Source organism: Osmerus eperlanus, chromosome 8, assembly GCF_963692335.1.
Source record: "Osmerus eperlanus chromosome 8, fOsmEpe2.1, whole genome shotgun sequence".
NCBI lineage: Eukaryota > Metazoa > Chordata > Actinopteri > Osmeriformes > Osmeridae > Osmerus > Osmerus eperlanus.
The window spans coordinates 3,825,556-3,843,055 of NC_085025.1; the positions used below are offsets into that span (position 1 = coordinate 3,825,556).

At 50.7% G+C, this 17,500-nt stretch overlaps 3 protein-coding genes across 3 annotated transcripts in view; 1 reads left to right on the forward strand and 2 right to left on the reverse strand.

Annotated features, from left to right (window-relative positions):
* Positions 1–17,500, reverse strand: part of fermt1 (FERM domain containing kindlin 1) — a 214,090-nt gene that overhangs the window by 193,258 nt on the left and 3,332 nt on the right. The gene's annotated exons all lie outside the window — the stretch shown is intronic.
* LOC134024611 (galectin-3) lies at positions 9,809–12,359 on the forward strand. Its single transcript, XM_062467174.1, has 5 exons — positions 9,809–9,814; positions 10,086–10,538; positions 10,648–10,736; positions 10,927–11,098; positions 11,806–12,359. Exons 1-5 carry the CDS (start codon positions 9,809–9,811, stop codon positions 11,962–11,964), a joined length of 879 nt encoding a protein of 292 aa, XP_062323158.1. The 3' UTR covers positions 11,965–12,359.
* The window catches only part of LOC134025174 (mitogen-activated protein kinase-binding protein 1-like), a 14,688-nt gene continuing 9,558 nt past the window's right edge, over positions 12,371–17,500 (reverse strand). The window contains exons 21-33 of the mRNA XM_062468070.1: positions 17,448–17,500; positions 17,073–17,271; positions 16,718–16,963; positions 16,480–16,552; positions 16,173–16,331; positions 15,739–15,917; positions 15,100–15,522; positions 14,819–15,025; positions 14,611–14,725; positions 14,400–14,488; positions 13,950–14,035; positions 12,967–13,243; positions 12,371–12,909 (exon numbers count right to left, since the gene is read on the reverse strand). The exon at positions 17,448–17,500 is cut by the window's right edge and continues 160 nt beyond it. Coding sequence (XP_062324054.1) covers positions 12,998–13,243; positions 13,950–14,035; positions 14,400–14,488; positions 14,611–14,725; positions 14,819–15,025; positions 15,100–15,522; positions 15,739–15,917; positions 16,173–16,331; positions 16,480–16,552; positions 16,718–16,963; positions 17,073–17,271; positions 17,448–17,500 — 2,075 coding nt within the window. The 3' untranslated portion in view covers positions 12,371–12,909; positions 12,967–12,997. The remainder of the gene's footprint in view (positions 12,910–12,966; positions 13,244–13,949; positions 14,036–14,399; positions 14,489–14,610; positions 14,726–14,818; positions 15,026–15,099; positions 15,523–15,738; positions 15,918–16,172; positions 16,332–16,479; positions 16,553–16,717; positions 16,964–17,072; positions 17,272–17,447) is intronic.

The window sequence follows — 17,500 nt, forward strand, 5'->3', positions numbered from 1 at the left end:
GTATGTGTGTGTGACGGTGTGGGAGTGGTTGCTGGGTAACCCACGTGACATTTACACCACCTCTTCTCAAAACCTCCCCTGTTCCTATCTTCTCATCACTGTCTCTCTCCCCCTCTGCTCTCCTTGTGATCTAGGTCCAGTTAATTTACATGCTCCTGAAGTCCTCTATCATTGGGATCAATCAGCTTCACACTCCCAGACTCTTGGTTACAATCTCTGTTGAGTCTTCCAGAGGCCTACACATAAACAAAGGTCTAAATGGATAAGCTGAGCAGGCGAATGGTTCAATTAGACATTCCCACGATCATAGTCCACTTCACACCAGTTTAAGGTATGACAGAGAGAGAGATTAGTGAGCCACATGTCACTTGTCACCTTATAATGCATGTCTCACTTATATTACACAACTCGAATCCATACTAAAGCAACTGTCCCGGTGTATGCAAGATCACAACCCAACATACAGTAGGATAGAGTCTGTTGTGGACTCCATTGTGTGTCTTGTCTGGTTATCACTATTATTCATTTTCCACACTAAGATAAGACCTGTCTGTGTCTGTGGGTGTGTCTGTGGGTGTGTCTGTGGGGGGGGGGGGGGGTGGAGGGGGTGAAAGAAAGCCAGAAATATATTAGGGAACATTCACATAACTTCAAAGGTTATTACTGCATGCATGCAAAACCCATGCTTTTGCGTTCTTAGTGCTTTGATCATTATGTAAAGCTGTTGTGCTCGCGCTGAATACATTACAGACCGGATAACCGGCGAGTGTTAGTGTGTTACAGCGCTCAGGCGGAGGCCTAGCCCTGAGCCTCTCTCTCGTCCTCAGTTAGAACCGATTTTCAGGGTGATGGGAACAGTGTGACAGAGACGGGCTTATGGAAAGTGTTTGAATCGGTGTCGTTGAATCAAGTCGTAGGGTAAATTGCGTTGGAGCACTGAACTTAGTTTATCACAGGCTACTGTACCAAACACCCTACCAGGTGGTAGCCTATTCCACGTTTATGTGAAATGCCATGCGGATACTAAAAAGAATGAACAGGTATTGGTAGTCCTTAGGTTTACCGTCATTATAATGATTGGACGATTATTGTTCTACAAATAGGCTGCACAGAATGGAGCGTAGAGAAGGTAGTTGTGGATTCATGACTGTATCTAGATAACGAATAGATACACGAGCTGCTGTCTGTTGTGGTTAAATTGCCCTTATTTTCACTGTGAGGTGGAGATTACATATTAACACTGAACTTGAAAACTCGCCATCTGTTCCACCACCTCCAGAACCACAAACTCCAATCATCACGATAACCCTGGCCACCATCAGATGATAACGTCGTTCTCGGTGTGACTGAAGATGCAGCCACGGAGACACTGGAATCCATCCATTCTCGTACTGATCAGTTAAATTCAAATCGATATCACCGCACGTAGGCTGTATTTACAAAATGCAGATTGCATTATCGAGAGACGCGCGCCCCGTTTCAATACCAAGGACAGCGGTCGATGGAAGTAACGCCTGTGGCCATGACAGCATAAGCTTCAAAGGCAATTGCTTTATTCCTGGCAGTCTTGCAAAAACGAACAATCGTCTGTCAATGACAATGCTGTTTAAGTGTAAACGCTATGAGGCATTAGAATGGGAGAGTAAACACTTAGCGGTCTTATCCATTTCGTTTAAACAGCGATTTTTCTGCAAGAGGGAACCATGTTTTACGAAATAGAATATCGAATATTATCAACTGAATAGAAACCCACGTACCTGCTGTCTTGGGTCGACGTGTTCACATGTCCTGGCGCTTATTTTGGTCTATTTATGGTGATTATTACGGTAGGTACCGTTATGTGGCTGCCAGCGCCATGTTATTGTCGCCCTGTGGAGAACTGTATAGTCCAGTGCGAGAGCGGCAGCAGTGTGCTACATCCGGGCTGTTGCAGAGCAAGCGGAGCTTGGGGCGACGGAGAAAGCGAGCGCTCGGAAATTAGAGCACCTGTTTTCTAGAGATTTGTGCGATAAACGCTCGAGCATGGAGTGCTCGACTACGACTCAGACATAACGGTAGTGCACAAAATAAAATCGAGTTATTATGATGATTCTTGAGTCAGGTGACAGAACGCGACTTGAAATTGATACGAAATATGCCGTAGCCTCACAATGGAACACAACCAAGGTGAAATTCAACAGTGATTGTGCATCCGGTAGCGCCGAGTCATGGTTTTTTATGCTAATGAGAATCAGTCTTGAGCTGACACAGATGTAGTCGTGGTAGTGCAGTCTGCTGGTTGACAGTGTCAGAACCCTCACTGATCTCTGCGGGAGGTTCGCGTGCTGCTTAGGGAGCTCTTCTCGAGACAAACTGAGTGTGTGGAAGAACAAGAGCGTGATTAAGATGAGTCCTCCCTCTCTGGCACACATTTACTATTTTAAGCAGAGAAATTCTCTGTGCAGCTGTGTATGTGAGTGTGTGTGAGTGTGTGTGTGTGTGTGTGTGGACCCCTTTCCTCTCTCTTTCCCTCCCCTTCATCCTCCCTCTCTCCCTCAGGGGAATGTGAGTCCAGGCAGCCAACAACAGAACAAGTTAAGACTGTTTCAGGCAGCGACAGAGACACACTTGCTGGAACAACATCTTCCTCAAATGGACACAACGAGGAGGCTTCTCACTGACCTTCACCGCAGAGGGAAGCCCCACACAGCCCCCACACAGCCCCCACACAGCCCCACACAGCCCCCACACAGCCCCCACACAGTCCCCACAGGGCCCCACACAGTCCCCACACAGCCCCACACAGCCCCCACACAGCCCCACACAGCCCCCCACACAGCCCCACACAGCCCCACACAGCCCCCACACGACCCCCACACAGTCCCCACAGGGCCCCACACAGCCCCACACAGCCCCACACAGCCCCCACACAGCCCCCACACAGCCCCCACACAGTCCCCACAGGGCCCCACAGGGCCCCACACAGCCCCACACAGCCCCACACAGCCCCCACACAGCCCCCACACAGCCCCACACAGCCCCCACAGGGCCCCACACAGCCCCACACAGCCCCCACACAGCCCCCACACAGCCCCACACAGCCCCCACAGGGCTCCCACATGGCCCCTACAGGGCCCCCACACAGCCCCACACAGCCCCCACACAGCCCCACACAGCCCCCACAGGGCCCCACACAGCCCCCACAGGGCCCCACACAGCCCCCACACAGCCCCACACAGCCCCCACACGACCCCCACACAGTCCCCACAGGGCCCCACACAGCCCCACACAGCCCCACACAGCCCCCACACACGCCCCACACAGCCCCCACACAGTCCCCACAGGGCCCCACACAGCCCCCACACAGCCCCACACAGCCCCCACACAGCCCCCACACTCCCACATGGCCCCTACAGGGCTGGCTCCCACATGGCCCCTACAGGGCCCCCACACAGCCCCACACAGCCCCCACAGGGCCCCACACAGCCCCCACAGGCCCCACACAGCCCCCACACAGCCCCACACAGCCCCCACACGACCCCCACACAGTCCCCACAGGGCCCCACACAACCCCACACAGCCCCACACAGCCCCCACACAGCCCCCACACAGTCCCCACAGGGCCCCACACAGCCCCCACACAGCCCCACACAGCCCCCACACAGCCCCCACACAGCCCCACACAGCCCCCACAGGGCTCCCACATGGCCCCTACAGGGCCCCCACACAGCCCCCACACAGCCCCACACAGCCCCCACACAGCCCCCACACAGCCCCACACAGCCCCACACAGCCCCCACAGGGCCCCCACACAGCCCCCACAGGGCCCCCACAGAGCCCCCACAGAGCCCCACACAGCCCCCACAGGGCCCCCACAGGGCCCCCACAGGGCCCCACACAGCCCCCACAGGGTCCCCACACAGCCCCACACAGCCCCACACAGTCCCCACCGGGCCCCCACACAGCCCCCACAACAACTATAGAGAGGGGGCATGGTAAAGGAGGTTTTACCAGTAGTGTGTAATGAGTCGACAGACAAACCTCCATATTTGGGTTTCATGACAGTCCTTGCTGAGCCAAGCATGTCTACATCTGTTTGTATTGACCATTAGACCAGTAGAATCCTCTCTGAGGTCTCTGCTGAAGTTTGTGTTGGATTTAAAAAACCTGACGTGTCCATCTTGTGGCTGATTTTGAGACTGCAAGCTTATTGAGGTCTACGACACACACAAGGAACAAGTGACAAAGCACACAGCCACAATGTGATTGCCAAAGACAATTGTCGTCCTAATGGTAAAATGTGGCAAGAAAAGAAAAAAATCTGTAATTAGTGTCAATGACTTTTAAGTAGTTCTTATCATGTTATTAACAGGCACACTTAGGTCATTGTGATTGCCTTCTGTCCCCATGGCAACAGCAATCATATTATCCCTCTCTCTTCTAGAATTGGTTAAGCCGTCCCTATTTCTGGGAAGCTTCCTGCAAAGCCACAGTCACAGGTCTGGGAACAGCACAACTCCTGAGGACTGGGATTCAGACAGAGTCTCAGATCACATGTTCATTAAGATTCCAAGTCCCTGTTCAAGTAAACGAACAAGTCTTCTTTTCCGTGTCCTCATTTGAGGCGGGATCTTGGAGGACGGTTGTCCCTGGCATGTCCGAGTAGATCAAAGCCAAAATGTTACTTCTGTCATTTACTAAATTGGAATTTTGCCCTTTGCCCTGAACAGACCCCATCAACTACATATCTCCCCATCTGGTCATCTCAGAGATTACTTCCAGGAATGAGGGCAGGGAAGGAGGCTACAGTTCTAAAGTGTTGGAACAAGGCCCAAGGCTTATCGGGGTCTAATGCCACTGATGCTGCTTTGGTACAGGCAAGCCCTGCCCCTCCCAGAATGCTCATTTCTGCCTGACAGCAGCCTGCTTCACTCTTGGCTTTTTATTTTGAAGCTTTGCCATTGGCTGATGCTGCTACTGAGATTTCATACATGGGTGACATCATGCCTTCCATCAATGATCATGTGCCTGCACTCACACACTTTTGTGAACACACACACACACACACAGACAAGACACACACACACTCACAGACAAGAGAAACACAACCACAAACATGCATTTAGGCACCAAGAAACCATGCTAGCTGTACAGACCATGTGACCATGTGGCGTAACATTGTTTAATGCTATATGAGGGCCTGAACGAGCCCAGACGGAGGGCAAGGGAGGGGGGGGGCAGTAGAGGATGCAAATCCCAGACCTGGCTGTGGGCAGACAGGCAGACAGACAGACAGACAGACAGGCAGACAGGCAGGCAGGCAGGCAGGCAGGCAGGCAGGCAGACAGTGCCAGGACAGACCAAGGACAGGGCTCTGAGCCTCCTTACTTGGAATGGCGTTTTCATTACAATCCTGCCAAAACAATCTCCCAGGATGCCGTGGGGTACCATGTCCCCTGTCTAGCGGTAACAAGGTCAACAGGAGTACAAGGGCCACGGTGGTGTGCTTGCCAACTGTATGGCCAATCACGTAGGTTTTATGCAAATTGTATTCGAATCACTGAACCAAGGGCTGAGAGGGTAATTTGCACACACAAAAACTGTATCTGCATCCATTATTTCACCTGGCATCATCCCAACCATTTTACATGTCCCTGTGTTAGAGATGAACAAGAGAGCAATACAATATAATACAAAACAAAACAATAGAATGCCATGGTGTAATCAGTGATAGCAATCCTTCTTAATGTGTGTGTGTGTTCTCCATTCCCAGATGTGTGTTGTTGTCGCAGGCTCCTCGTTGCTCTGTGCTGCTCCTCTCACCTCCAGCCAGCGGGGAGGCCTGGAGGAGACAGGAAGGGGGAGGAGAGGGGGGAGTGGGGAGAAGAGGGGGGAGGAGAGGGGGGAGTGGGGAGGAGAGGGTGGAGGAGAGGGGGGAATGGGGAGGAGAGGGGGGAGTGGGGAGGAGAGGGTGGAGTGGGGAGGAGAGGGTGGAGGAGAGGGGGGAGTGGTGAGGAGAGGGGGGAGTGGGGAGGAGAGGGCGGAGGAGAGGGGGGAGGAGAGGGGGAAGGAGAGGGGGGAGGAGAGGGAGGAGGAGAGGAGGGAGGAGAGTGGGGAGGAGAGGGGGGAGGAGAGGGGGGAGGAGAGTGGGGAGGAGAGTGGGGAGGAGAGGGGGGAGGAGAGGGGGGAGGAGAGTGGGGAGGAGAGGGGGGAGGAGAGGGGGGAGGAGAGGGAGGCATTGAAAGCTTGAAGGAGCGGATGGGATGTCGTGGCAGAGAAATTGTTCAAATTTGTTTAGAAAGCATTGGTTGTTTTCAGGAGATCGTTGTTGGGCCTAGGCTATCCTTCCATTAGAGCAATCCATCTGTGCTTAACCAAGACTTCCTCTGACTACCGTCCCCACAGGGAGTGGTCTCAACACTTTGATAATCACACAACATTCACCATCTCATCCTGCTGGAGAGCCTTATGGGGTCTGATGAGTCACCATGGCCTCAACAAGGCAGCTGCTTCATTCAACTTATAGACAGACACTTGCTCATACGTAAACACACACACACACACACACAAACACACAGACAAGCCCACACAGGTCACAGCTGCCTTCTTGAGGCCATGCTGCTGGGTGTGGGTGTGTGTGTGAGAGAGAGAGAGAGTGCTTGTGTGTGCGTGTATGTGTGTGTGTTTGTGAAATTGTGTGCCCGTGTAAATACGTTAATGCAATCTTCATGGAGGCATGATGGACAATCAAATCAGATAGCATGATTGTTCTGTGAGAGTTGCTGTTTTAGTACACAAATGTCCCAATCCAAAACAGACTTTAAAAAGCTCTCCTCCTAAGTCAACTCAGACCCATACCATTTACAAACTACCACACATGGTGTCCCCACAGGATCCCAAGGCACCAACGCGTGGTTAAAATCACACTGAAGTTCTTTTTCTACAAAAACAAACCTTAATGACATAATAACCAAGCTGTATAAATTCCTTCCAGTCTTGTTCATTCAGACAAACTGTCATGTACACAATTCAGGGCACAGCCATTGACTCATGGAGTGTGTCATGTAAACTGTTTAGTTGACTGAACGATGCTGACCTCTGTTGGGTGCAGTCAATACAATCATTTGGGTCACAATAATGTCTGCATGAGCACTTTGATATTTTGACATTTAAGTTTAGCCAAGTGTACAACATAACATTTGTAGATACGTACATGTCTAAAGGACTTGTCAGGAACCACCCCCGTGGAAAGTTCCACACGTGACAAAGAGGAACTCCTGAAAGTAGCTTTCCAGAGTCCTGGTGAATGATATAACAAGTAAAAGTGGGAAATGATCCACAGTTTTAAATCAAATCCACTTTATGATGTAGAGACGTCAGTTCCTGGATGTCTGTAGGGCCGTGGTGAAATTCCTGCATTCTCAACTCAGATGATAGTTAATCTAATAGGGCAGGACACAAGCAGCTCTGTCAGTGTACATTTCTGAGATTTGTTATTTGTCGTTTGGTCGTTGCCGTGGAGACGGTAATTTCTTCAGCTGACCATCGCGGCATCATCTGATCTGATCTTTGGAAACAGAGGTTAGGTGCCCGGGGGGGGGGGGGGGGGGGGGGCGTCATGTGTGGGAGAGAGAAGTAACCAACATTGACCAATAACTGTCTATGGATATTGTTGTCCATTAACACCATGGTAAGATTAGCCTAACCTACAGCCAGAGAGCCGATGGAGATGATTTGATACTCATGTAGAACCAATGTCGGTTCAGCAGACATGCCCAGTGTTGACCCTCTCACTATGTAGGTGTCTCCTGCGGAGAGAAGAATGCAGGTTCTTCCCCCCCTGTTCTCCCCCCTGCCTACGGAGAACCTAGCGTGGAGGCTGTCTGCTTCCAGAGGCAGCTCACAGGCCCACGGAGGCATCAGCTGTAATTGTGTTAGCGTCTCTGGCCCAGTGCCTGTGTCAGGACATGTTCAGTGTGAGCGGTGTCTGTGAGCCACAGTCCCATGACTGCTGAGTCCACCACGTTCTCCATTGTTGCGTGTTGTCGCTGAATTGTGTCTTTTTTTTTTAGAGGGGTGAAGCGTGTCAGGCGCTGTATTGAAGCTAGAGCTCTGTACTGTAACAATACTGACAGACATCTTGAATGTGTCTGCTGAAGATGAAAAACAGTTACCTCTCCACAAGCCCCCCCTCCTGCCCCCCCAACTGACCCCATACACACACACATACACACTCTTTCACACACACACACACACACACACGCACTTTCACACACAGAGTTAACGATTTTCTTTTCTAAGCATATTATTTTTCAAGCTGTTGATGTGGATGACTTCTGGAAATAGCAAAGCTCCTGGTTGCCATGGTGACCTTGAAATAACTGTACGCTTAAAGCATGTGATGTGTATGTGTGGGTGTGTGTGTGTGTGAGTTAGTTTTTGGGTCTGTCTATGCTCAAATGTATTGTGTCTGTCTTGTATGTGTGTGTTTATGTGTGTGTTTAAGTGTATGCATAAACTAATTGTTTTCAATATTTTGATATAAAAACGTTGTGATACACAAAGTTTTCCTGGTTGGGTGTGGTTTTCCCAGAAGGCCAAGCCGTGATTGAGGAGTGGCTTAAAGACCACAAGAGTGTATAAATCACTGTGTCCATGCAAACCCTCACTGTCCTCCTGCCAACTCAACTACTCTACTCCCTGGGCATCTCTTACAGTGCCGAGGTCCACTTGGAGAATAGGTAGGTCTTTTCTGATTCTGTAAGGTCAGTCTGCCCATCACAGAGAAGGGAGATATTGAAATGTATGTTATACCTTGGGATCTACTGTTTACTGTGTTATACAGGTTCTTTCTGTGGTATTGTTTGGGTATATTTTGTAGATGTTTGACCATTTTAAGCCACATGAAATACAAAACAATGTGTATTTTGATCTGTCTCTTGTTATATATTAGATGACAATTACAAGGTAACTATGTGGGGCTGATTTTGTACTTTTGACATGAGATTTATTACAACTTTAACGCTCCATTGTCTTGCAATACAGTGTATGGAATTAAGACTTACTTTTTGAAGAGTTTAGGCAAATCTGTGGGATGTTGATATTGAAATGATCACGAGTGGGTTAAACTTCCTAAAACCTTGATTGGTTACTCGCAGAACAATACCCCAAACATACCATAAAGTCATGCTGAGGAAAATAAGTAGCACTGAATAGCTGTCTGTAATTGCTGAGTGCAGGTAATAATCTTGTTAGTGTAGATATTTGTGGAATCTGCTAGTAGTGAGAGCATCAAGTGTGAGACAAGATGCCAAGAGAGAATGCAGTTCTTGTTTCACCCTTAACTGTGATTCTTCTCTGGTAGATTTATAACCTATCAAGTTCATATACTGTATAGCTCTGGTAAGCTAGGCTCAGAGTCACAGCAGGGCGTAACATCTCACTGGTGCTAACTCAATATACAGGTGACAGTCAATAGATGTTTGCAATGGTCCGAACATTTAAATGAGCATGGTGATGTGTGATCAATACAGACTATTACAGGGCAAAGTCATGCATTGATTATCCCAATTCCAAGACAACGAATCGATCATCTGTTTAAATACTTTTGTTGTTAGGTGTCATTTTAAGTGGATTTGTGGTTTTCCAAATTCCTGGGAAATTTGTAGGAAGGTCAACTGGTTTTGTTGGCGCTGGGTCCATCTAGTGGTCATGTAGAGAATCTCTCTTTCTTTGAAAACGTTTGAGAAATGATGTACTCAGAATGATATTATTAGAGAGGAGTTTAAGTGAGATTAAACTCAATCTTTCTTTTTTATTCACAGATAAAATGGATGTAAGTACCGAATCCCTGCCGCCCTTCATCCACTGAGACTGACACAATCCATCATTTAAGAAGGAATGATTTCATCTGAATTATTCTTTCGGTTGTTCTTGCTTACGTGCATCGATATGTGTGCAAGTTGGTGTCCTCCATCCTCTCCACTCTCGCTCTCCCCCGTCTCTCTATCATCTCTCCCTCTCCCTCCCAACCCTCTCCTCCTTCACCTCTCCTCCAGCTGTGTGACGCTCTGCCCGGCTGCCCGTCCTCTGCTTCTGTCCCCCAGGGGAACTTCTGGCCCGGTCAGCCTGGAGGAGGGGCCCCCATGTGGCCCGGACAGGCCACCCAGCCCCAACCCTGCTGGCCTGGGCAACCCAACGCACCCTGCTGGCCTGGTATACAACCAGCCCCAGCCCCGGCCCCGGCCCCAGCCCCAGCACCAGCTCCTGTTCCAGACCCTGCCCCAGCCCCTTCCCCAGCGCCAGCCTCATCCCCATACCAACCCTGCCAACCGTGCTGGCCAGGACTCCAGCCTTCCCAGGTCCTGCCCCCGGCTCCAGCCCCCCAGGTGCTGCCCCCGGCTCCAGCTCCAGCCACCGGACAGCCTGGAGTCCCAGGATGGCCTGTGAATCCAAGTCAGGGTGGATGGCCCTACAACCCCGGTCAGTCTGGCTGGCCAGCTCAGAACCCCGCCGTCTCACCTCCACAGTGGCCTGTGCAGCCTGCACCAGGCGCGGTGGTGAGAGACTCTCACAAGAAGTCAACTGGATGAAAGGATGAAAGAAAGAAAGGATAGATGGATGTATCTCATTACTGTCACCCCTGTCTGTGTGTGTGGTGCTGTGTAGATGGTGCCTTACAACCTGAATCTGATGAGAGGTGTGTACGACAAGATGATGATGACCATCAGGGGCCAGGTCAAGCCAGATGCCAGGATGTGAGTTCACACTAAGTCCCCTTCAAGGGTCCTTAAGAGGACGGCACAGGGGAACCTCTGCTTTGCATTTATTACCAGCTCCTTTCACCCTGTAAACGTCATTTACCATGGATGTTTCTTATGACCAGTCAAGTCCAGGGGTCATAGGTCAATGTAAGAAAGGGGCAGACTTCTTCCGTCTCCTCCTCAGGTTCACGGTGAACTTCCTGCGTGGTAACGACATCGCCCTGCACATCAACCCTCGCTTCAACGACGCAGGCAGGCCGACGCTGGTGAGGAACAGTAAGGTGGGCGAGCGCTGGGGCAAGGAGGAGAGAGACCTCCAGTCCACCTTCCCCTTCGCCCCCGGACAGCCCTTTGAGGTAGGTTCCAGTAGCACATAAAAGCCCCCCCCTCCCCCACCCACCTGCTCCCCCACTTACTCACCTCACTACCCCACATTATGCAACAACAACCCCCCCCCCTCCTCCACCCCCATCCCCACATTCCCCACCAGCCTCTCCCCCTAACCCTGCCCCCCCCCATACTTCCTCGCTCACTCCCCCCACTACATGTCTGACTCTAACCGATAGCTCAGAGGCTCAGAAATATCCAGAGACAAGGGAGAGCTTCCGTCTAATGCTGACTGCAGGTCAATCTGTCCTTCTACCTTTGAACGGTGAAGGTTAGCCTTACGTTTGGAAAGGCTGGTCCTAGGTAGAGCCAGCGCTACCGGCAGGCCAGATCGTGGAGGTCAGTAAGAACAGTGCTTCACCTGAGGAAGCCTCTGACGCTGCATCTCCTAACAAACCTCTCAAACTCTGCAAATAACCGTTCAGAGGCAGTCACAGGGCATTACTAAACTGAATAATACTCTTCCAGTGTTACCGTTTGTCCTGTTCTCATGATTTAATTATATCTCCTCTTTATAAAGCTTGCACTGCCTCTCGGTTTCTCAGTAGTTTCTGGCATCGACCTCCGCGCCAACTGACCAGTACTGTTTCTGTCTGTTGTGAAGTTAATCTGACAGTTTCTGGCGTGAGCCGTCTGAAGATAGCAGCTGGGTAAACGTCCTGGTCGTGTGTTTCAGATGAAGATCCTGTGCACGTATAACGAGTTCAAGGTGGCGGTGAACAACAGCCCGCTGTTCGAGTTCAGGCACCGTGTCCGAGAGCTCAACCAGGTCAACCGCATCAACATCCTACACGACATCAACCTCACCTACGTCAACGTGGACACGTTACCATAGGCAACGCCCTTGTGACATCATAGCCTTCCATGCAATCGATGAAACTGAAGGATTGCCGCTCATGCATGCACACATATAATTACTGTATGACCGGTAAAGATCAGATACAGTACCGGTATATCTGCTGACATTGAGCTGTGCTCGATCTACAAGAAGTTCCACCTCACTCAAAGATCATACTACAATCCCATAATCACTGTGTGGAAATATGTTTACTTTACCGGGCTTGTATTTCTGTACTAGGAATACCATAAAATAATGCATTGCCTTGTCTTTTAACACATTTAAGTCATTGTTGTTCTAAAATATTTTGTGTTGTTTGCTAATACATGTACATAACCCCAAGAACAAGCATTGGATGGGATTAAACACCCTCTAAAGATAGCCATCTGAATATAACAAGTTTAAAATGTAATTATATTTAATAAAATGAACAGTGCCAAATACATGTACTTTACTGACTCAAACCTTCAAGATAAGAATATAACTGGAAGATTTCAGACTCCAAATTCTTACAGAATTATGTTTTCAAGCAGGAAAATGTCTTCCAAATGCATCCACAAATTTTCTCAAGAGTTCCAATCAACATCACAAAATACAGTAAAAAAGACAGAACCACACAGTAACAGTCTGATCAACGTAACATTAGGAAACTTCACGTGTTCAATCCAGGTCAAAGCAGGCTGACAGCTAAAACATCTTGAGAATGTCTTGGTCATACAATAGAGAATTAGCTTACATTTTTACCAACAATATATCCATCCCTACTTATTTCATACCTCCATCTATCTCATTCATTTACACATCCATCTATACACCTTCCAATGGCACCATGTAATACTGATATATCACTCATGGACTTACATACAGAAACTGAAGAAAAGACTGCATGGCAGGCATGGTGTTGATGTGTAGGTGTGTGTGTGTGTGTGTGTGTGTGTGTGTGTGTGTGTGTGTGTGTCGAGTGTTGATGTGTAGGTGTGTGTGAGTGTTGATGTGTAGGTGTGTGTGTGTGTGGGTGTGTGAGAGTGTGTCAGGTCTTGTGATCCAGTCTCTTCTCCACAGACTTTAGCAGCAGTTCAGAGTACTGCTCCAGCAGGGCCAGAGCCCCCTCACCTTTGACCCCGCCCCCCCCGCCCCCCCTGGCCTCGCTGGCCTCACCGCTGGCCTTTATCTGGGGGAGAGAGTCCAGCTCAGCTCGGACCAGGTCCAGGGCCTCGTCCAGAACCCTCCTCATCTCCTGCTGCTCCTGACTGGGGGCGGAGCCACAGCCCAGCACCTGGACACACACAGGACACAGGAGAGTGACAACACTCAGGACACAGGAGAGTGACAACACTCAGGACACAGGAGAGTGACAACACACAGGACACAGGAGAGTGACAACACTCAGGACACAGGAGAGTGACAACACACAGGACACAGGAGAGTGACAACACACAGGACACAGGAGAGTGACAACACTCAGGACACAGGAGAGTGACAACACTCAGGACACAGGAGAGTGACAACACACAGGACACAGGAGAGTGACAACACTCAGGACACAGGAGAATGACAACACTCAGGAGAGTGACAACACACAGGACACAGGAGAATGACAACACACACAGGACACAGGAGAATGACAACACACAGGAGAATGACAACACACAGGACACAGGAGAATGACAACACTCAGGACACAGGAGAGTGACAACACACAGGACACAGGAGAGTGACAACACTCAGGACACAGGAGAGTGACAACACTCAGGACACAGGAGAGTGACAACACACAGGACACAGGAGAATGACAACACACAGGAGAATGACAACACACAGGACACAGGAGAATGACAACACACACAGGACACAGGAGAATGACAACACACAGGAGAATGACAACACACAGGACACAGTAGACATCTCTCTATTGCTCCTAATCCCACCCCTCCTTCTCCTCTCCTCTCCTCACACACACACACACACACACACACACTGACCGTCGCATAGAGCTGGGTGGTTTTCCTGAGAGTGCTGTGAAGCTCTGCGGCCGCCTGTCTGCAGTTTTCCACACTGACAGAGAACTCTGAAGGCAGACATCCCACAGTAAATATTTGATATGCTGCAGGCAAGAACACAGAATGGCACGAAGCACAGCTAACATTAAACACACCCTCCAGATCAGAGGAAGAAGAAGGAGGAGAAGGAGGAGGACTCACCCTGGAAGCTGCAGTGCCGACACTGGCAGCGAGAGGGAAAAGACACGGAAGGACAGACAGGCCAGAAAACAGGTGGACAATGGTGAAGAGAGGGATGCAGGAGGGGGAGAGGGAGGAAGGGAGGGTGATGGAGGGGGAGGGAGGGAGCGTGATGGAGGGGGAGGGAGGGAGCGTGATGGAGGGGGAGGGAGGTGGTGGTGAGGAGGAGAGAGGAGCGGCGTTGAGTCACACCTGGCTGGGATTGGGTTGTGGTCAGGGTGAAGGTCTGGACAGACACCACGGGGCGATCTTTACACAGCAGCGGTTCCTGCCCTGGGAACCTTGCACAACAGATTGGAAAATGATTTAAGAAATTATATATTTTATGTAATAATATACATTTGAACTTCTACACAATGTTGCCTGTAACAGATCTTCATGGTAAACTTTAAATAAAGTTGACCTCTTCTGACAATCCAAGAATCTTTCCTGGTGCACAGGAAGTGAGACTGAAAGTTGGAGGTTACCCAGATGCCCTTTGACCTGGTCTGTGGGCAGGGACAGCCGTTTACCCAGGCCTGTGGACGTAGAAACAGCATGGTGTGTCTCCTCAACTGCATCCACACCGACTGCTCCACATGTTGCTTTTATCTGCTAGTTTTCAGCCTTACCTTGTTTGCACACTGACCCTGTAGTGTAGTCATATCCAGGGTCTTCCATAGAGTTGGAGGTTCTAGCTATAGCAGTTAGCCAATCGTTGTGGGGTCTCATGTCCATGCAAAGGCTGCGACGTGATGCGAGTGGCTGTTTGGGAAGGGGGATCCGGGAGGGCGGGACACTGAGGGAGCAGGTTGAGCTTGGATCGGGCGAGACCGTGTCTTTGCACGGACAGAGAGGGGAGGGGGGGGGGGGAGAGAAGCAGGGGAAGGGGAGGAGCCGTCTTTGTGAGGACAGAGAGGGGAGGGGGGGGGGGAGAGAGAAGCAGGGGAAGGGGAGGTCGGAGAGGATGAACAGGGAGGAAACTCAACATCCAGGTCATCGAACAAACTCCTGCTCTTGGGGCTGGCGGGCTCTCCGCTCCCGTCCTCCAGGGGCAGGGGAGAGCTGCTGGGTGGCATGCCCAGGTGGAGGCCCTCTCCCGTGGATGAGGAGTGGCTGGACTTAGCCTTGGAGCTGGTGGTGGGGCACATGTATGAGCGGCGGGACTTGAGCCTGGGGCTCTCCCAGGGGAGGGGGGAGACAGGGGAGGAGGGGGAGGTGGCGAGGGGGGAGGAGAGACGGGACAGAGGTCTGGAGGGGTCCCGATCCACTTGCAGGTTTTGAGGCCTGGGGCGGGCCTCTCCTTGACCACAGGAGGGGGTAGGGGAACAGAGACCTGGAAGGAGAGACCAGAGAGGGTGTGTGAGGGGTGACAACAGAAAGATAATAGATGCAAAAAGTCAACAGTCAAGAGGCGCATTTACTATTTCTACTACTACTATATCATATACTGATATGTGTGTGTTGCTCCCGATACAATTATATTCTTAATCAATTAAAGTGTACCGGGGCATCTTCAGACTGATGTCATGGCTGCGGGTCAGAGACCTACCTTCTGAGGCGAGGTTCTGGACTGACTGAGACTTCTGCAGTGTTGCAGCTCGCTCTGTCTGGGCCGGAGGTCTGCCCACAGGGCTGGACATCCTCCACAGGTGACTGCCCAGGGGCCTCCTCATCTCGGGGTGGGATCGCAGCACGGGGCCCCTCTCTGGAGCTCCCACTTCCACGGACCTCCACAGGGAACGGGACAAACATGGCAACTTTTCAGAGCACCAATCAAACGTCACTGTATGTGACACATGTATGATTAGGGTATATGTATTAGTTTTGCAGATGCCGATTATCCACATTTTTGGGGGGATTTTTTTCGGCTCAAATATTTTCGGCTAAACATTTTGGGATCTCAATTTAACCATTGAATTTTTTCTAGCTTTTTTTCAGATGGATGTTGGAAATCTCAGGGGAGATCTTAGTGTCTCTACTTACTTCTGTTCCTCCAGGCTGGAGTCGAAGGGGCTGCGCTCCTCCGAGTCCTGCCCCCGCCCCTCCTCCATCAAGGGCCGCACCTTGGAGACCAGGGGCTGGGTTGGAGACCCCCCAGGCCTTAAATCAGTCTTGTGGGCCTTGGCAAACAGGGGAGTCCTCCTACATTGAGTTAGAACACATGAAATGCAGGGAATGTACACTCCAGTTGAACAGCAGGTGGTGTTACTGACTGTGCTACACTGCATCAGGGCAAGATGCTGTTGTGGTGTTTCAGCATCTGGATGGACCGCGGGGGGGAACACTGTACCTGTTGTTGTTGCTGGAACCCCTGGCCAGGAAGCGAGCCGACATGCTCAGTCTGGCTACTCTGCTCCTCTCTGCTGGGAACCAGGGGAATTCCAAACATGGATGATCAAATATAACAACTCTGTTTGGGTGTGTGTGGTCCTCCCACGGGAGTGACGCATTATCTTTGTACTGTACGTGTTATGCAAATCTGTAACTGATGAGTGAAAAGTGTATGTGTGCGTTTCCAGTTGTCTTACCCATGCTGCCTGGGTCATCCAGGCTGCCTGGGTCATCCAGGCTGCCTGGGTCATCCAGGGTCTCAAAGTTCAGTTTGAGGAAGGCTTCTTGGGTCAGTTCAGGGGTGGCAGAAACCGTCCTCATCGCTTCATCCATACTGGTCACCTCCACCTTCCCTCTCTCCACCTCTCCCTCCTCCTCCTCCCCCTCGTCCTCCAGGTCAGACTGGTCGTCTTCAGAGGTCAACGGTACAACTCCATCAGATTCTGGGACCAGATGGACAGATTAGGGGTCAGCAACTACACGTAAAGTAGTGATAATCTGGCAGATGTACAAGATTACTTCAGTGTGTGCGTGTGTGTGTGTCAGTCTCACCCTCGTGGGCCTGGTCTGGGCTAGACTCTCTGCTGTCGTAGTCCACAGAGCAGGCGCTATCTGGACTCTGGCTGTCCTGAGGATACCCAGCACTCCCTCCTCTGTCCACACTGCCATGCTGCTGTTTACATGTGGTGGACGACAACCAATCAGAATGGGGGCGCTGTCTGCGTTCTTTCTTAGCCCTTTCCTCCATCTCCTGATGGAATGGAGAGAGGAAATAGGTGGAGGTGAGAGAACGACATAGAGAGGGGGGGTCTGGTTAAACCATGAGAAACAAACTAATTTATAATAATGCTCTCTCTCTCATTCCCTCTCATTCTTTATCTTTATCTCTCTCCCTCTTTCTCTCCCTCTTCCTGCTCCTTTGCTCACCAGCGCCCCCTGCAGGCTGGAGGTGCTGCCTGCGTCTCTCTCTCTGAGCCGGG

Bases quoted from the DNA above. Each gene is read 5' to 3' on its own strand.
- LOC134024611 (XM_062467174.1), top strand. The intron at 10,737-10,926 runs GTGAGTTCACAC...TCTCCTCCTCAG, and splicing joins GTCAAGCCAGATGCCAGGAT to GTTCACGGTGAACTTCCTGC. The intron at 11,099-11,805 runs GTAGGTTCCAGT...CGTGTGTTTCAG, and splicing joins CCCCCGGACAGCCCTTTGAG to ATGAAGATCCTGTGCACGTA.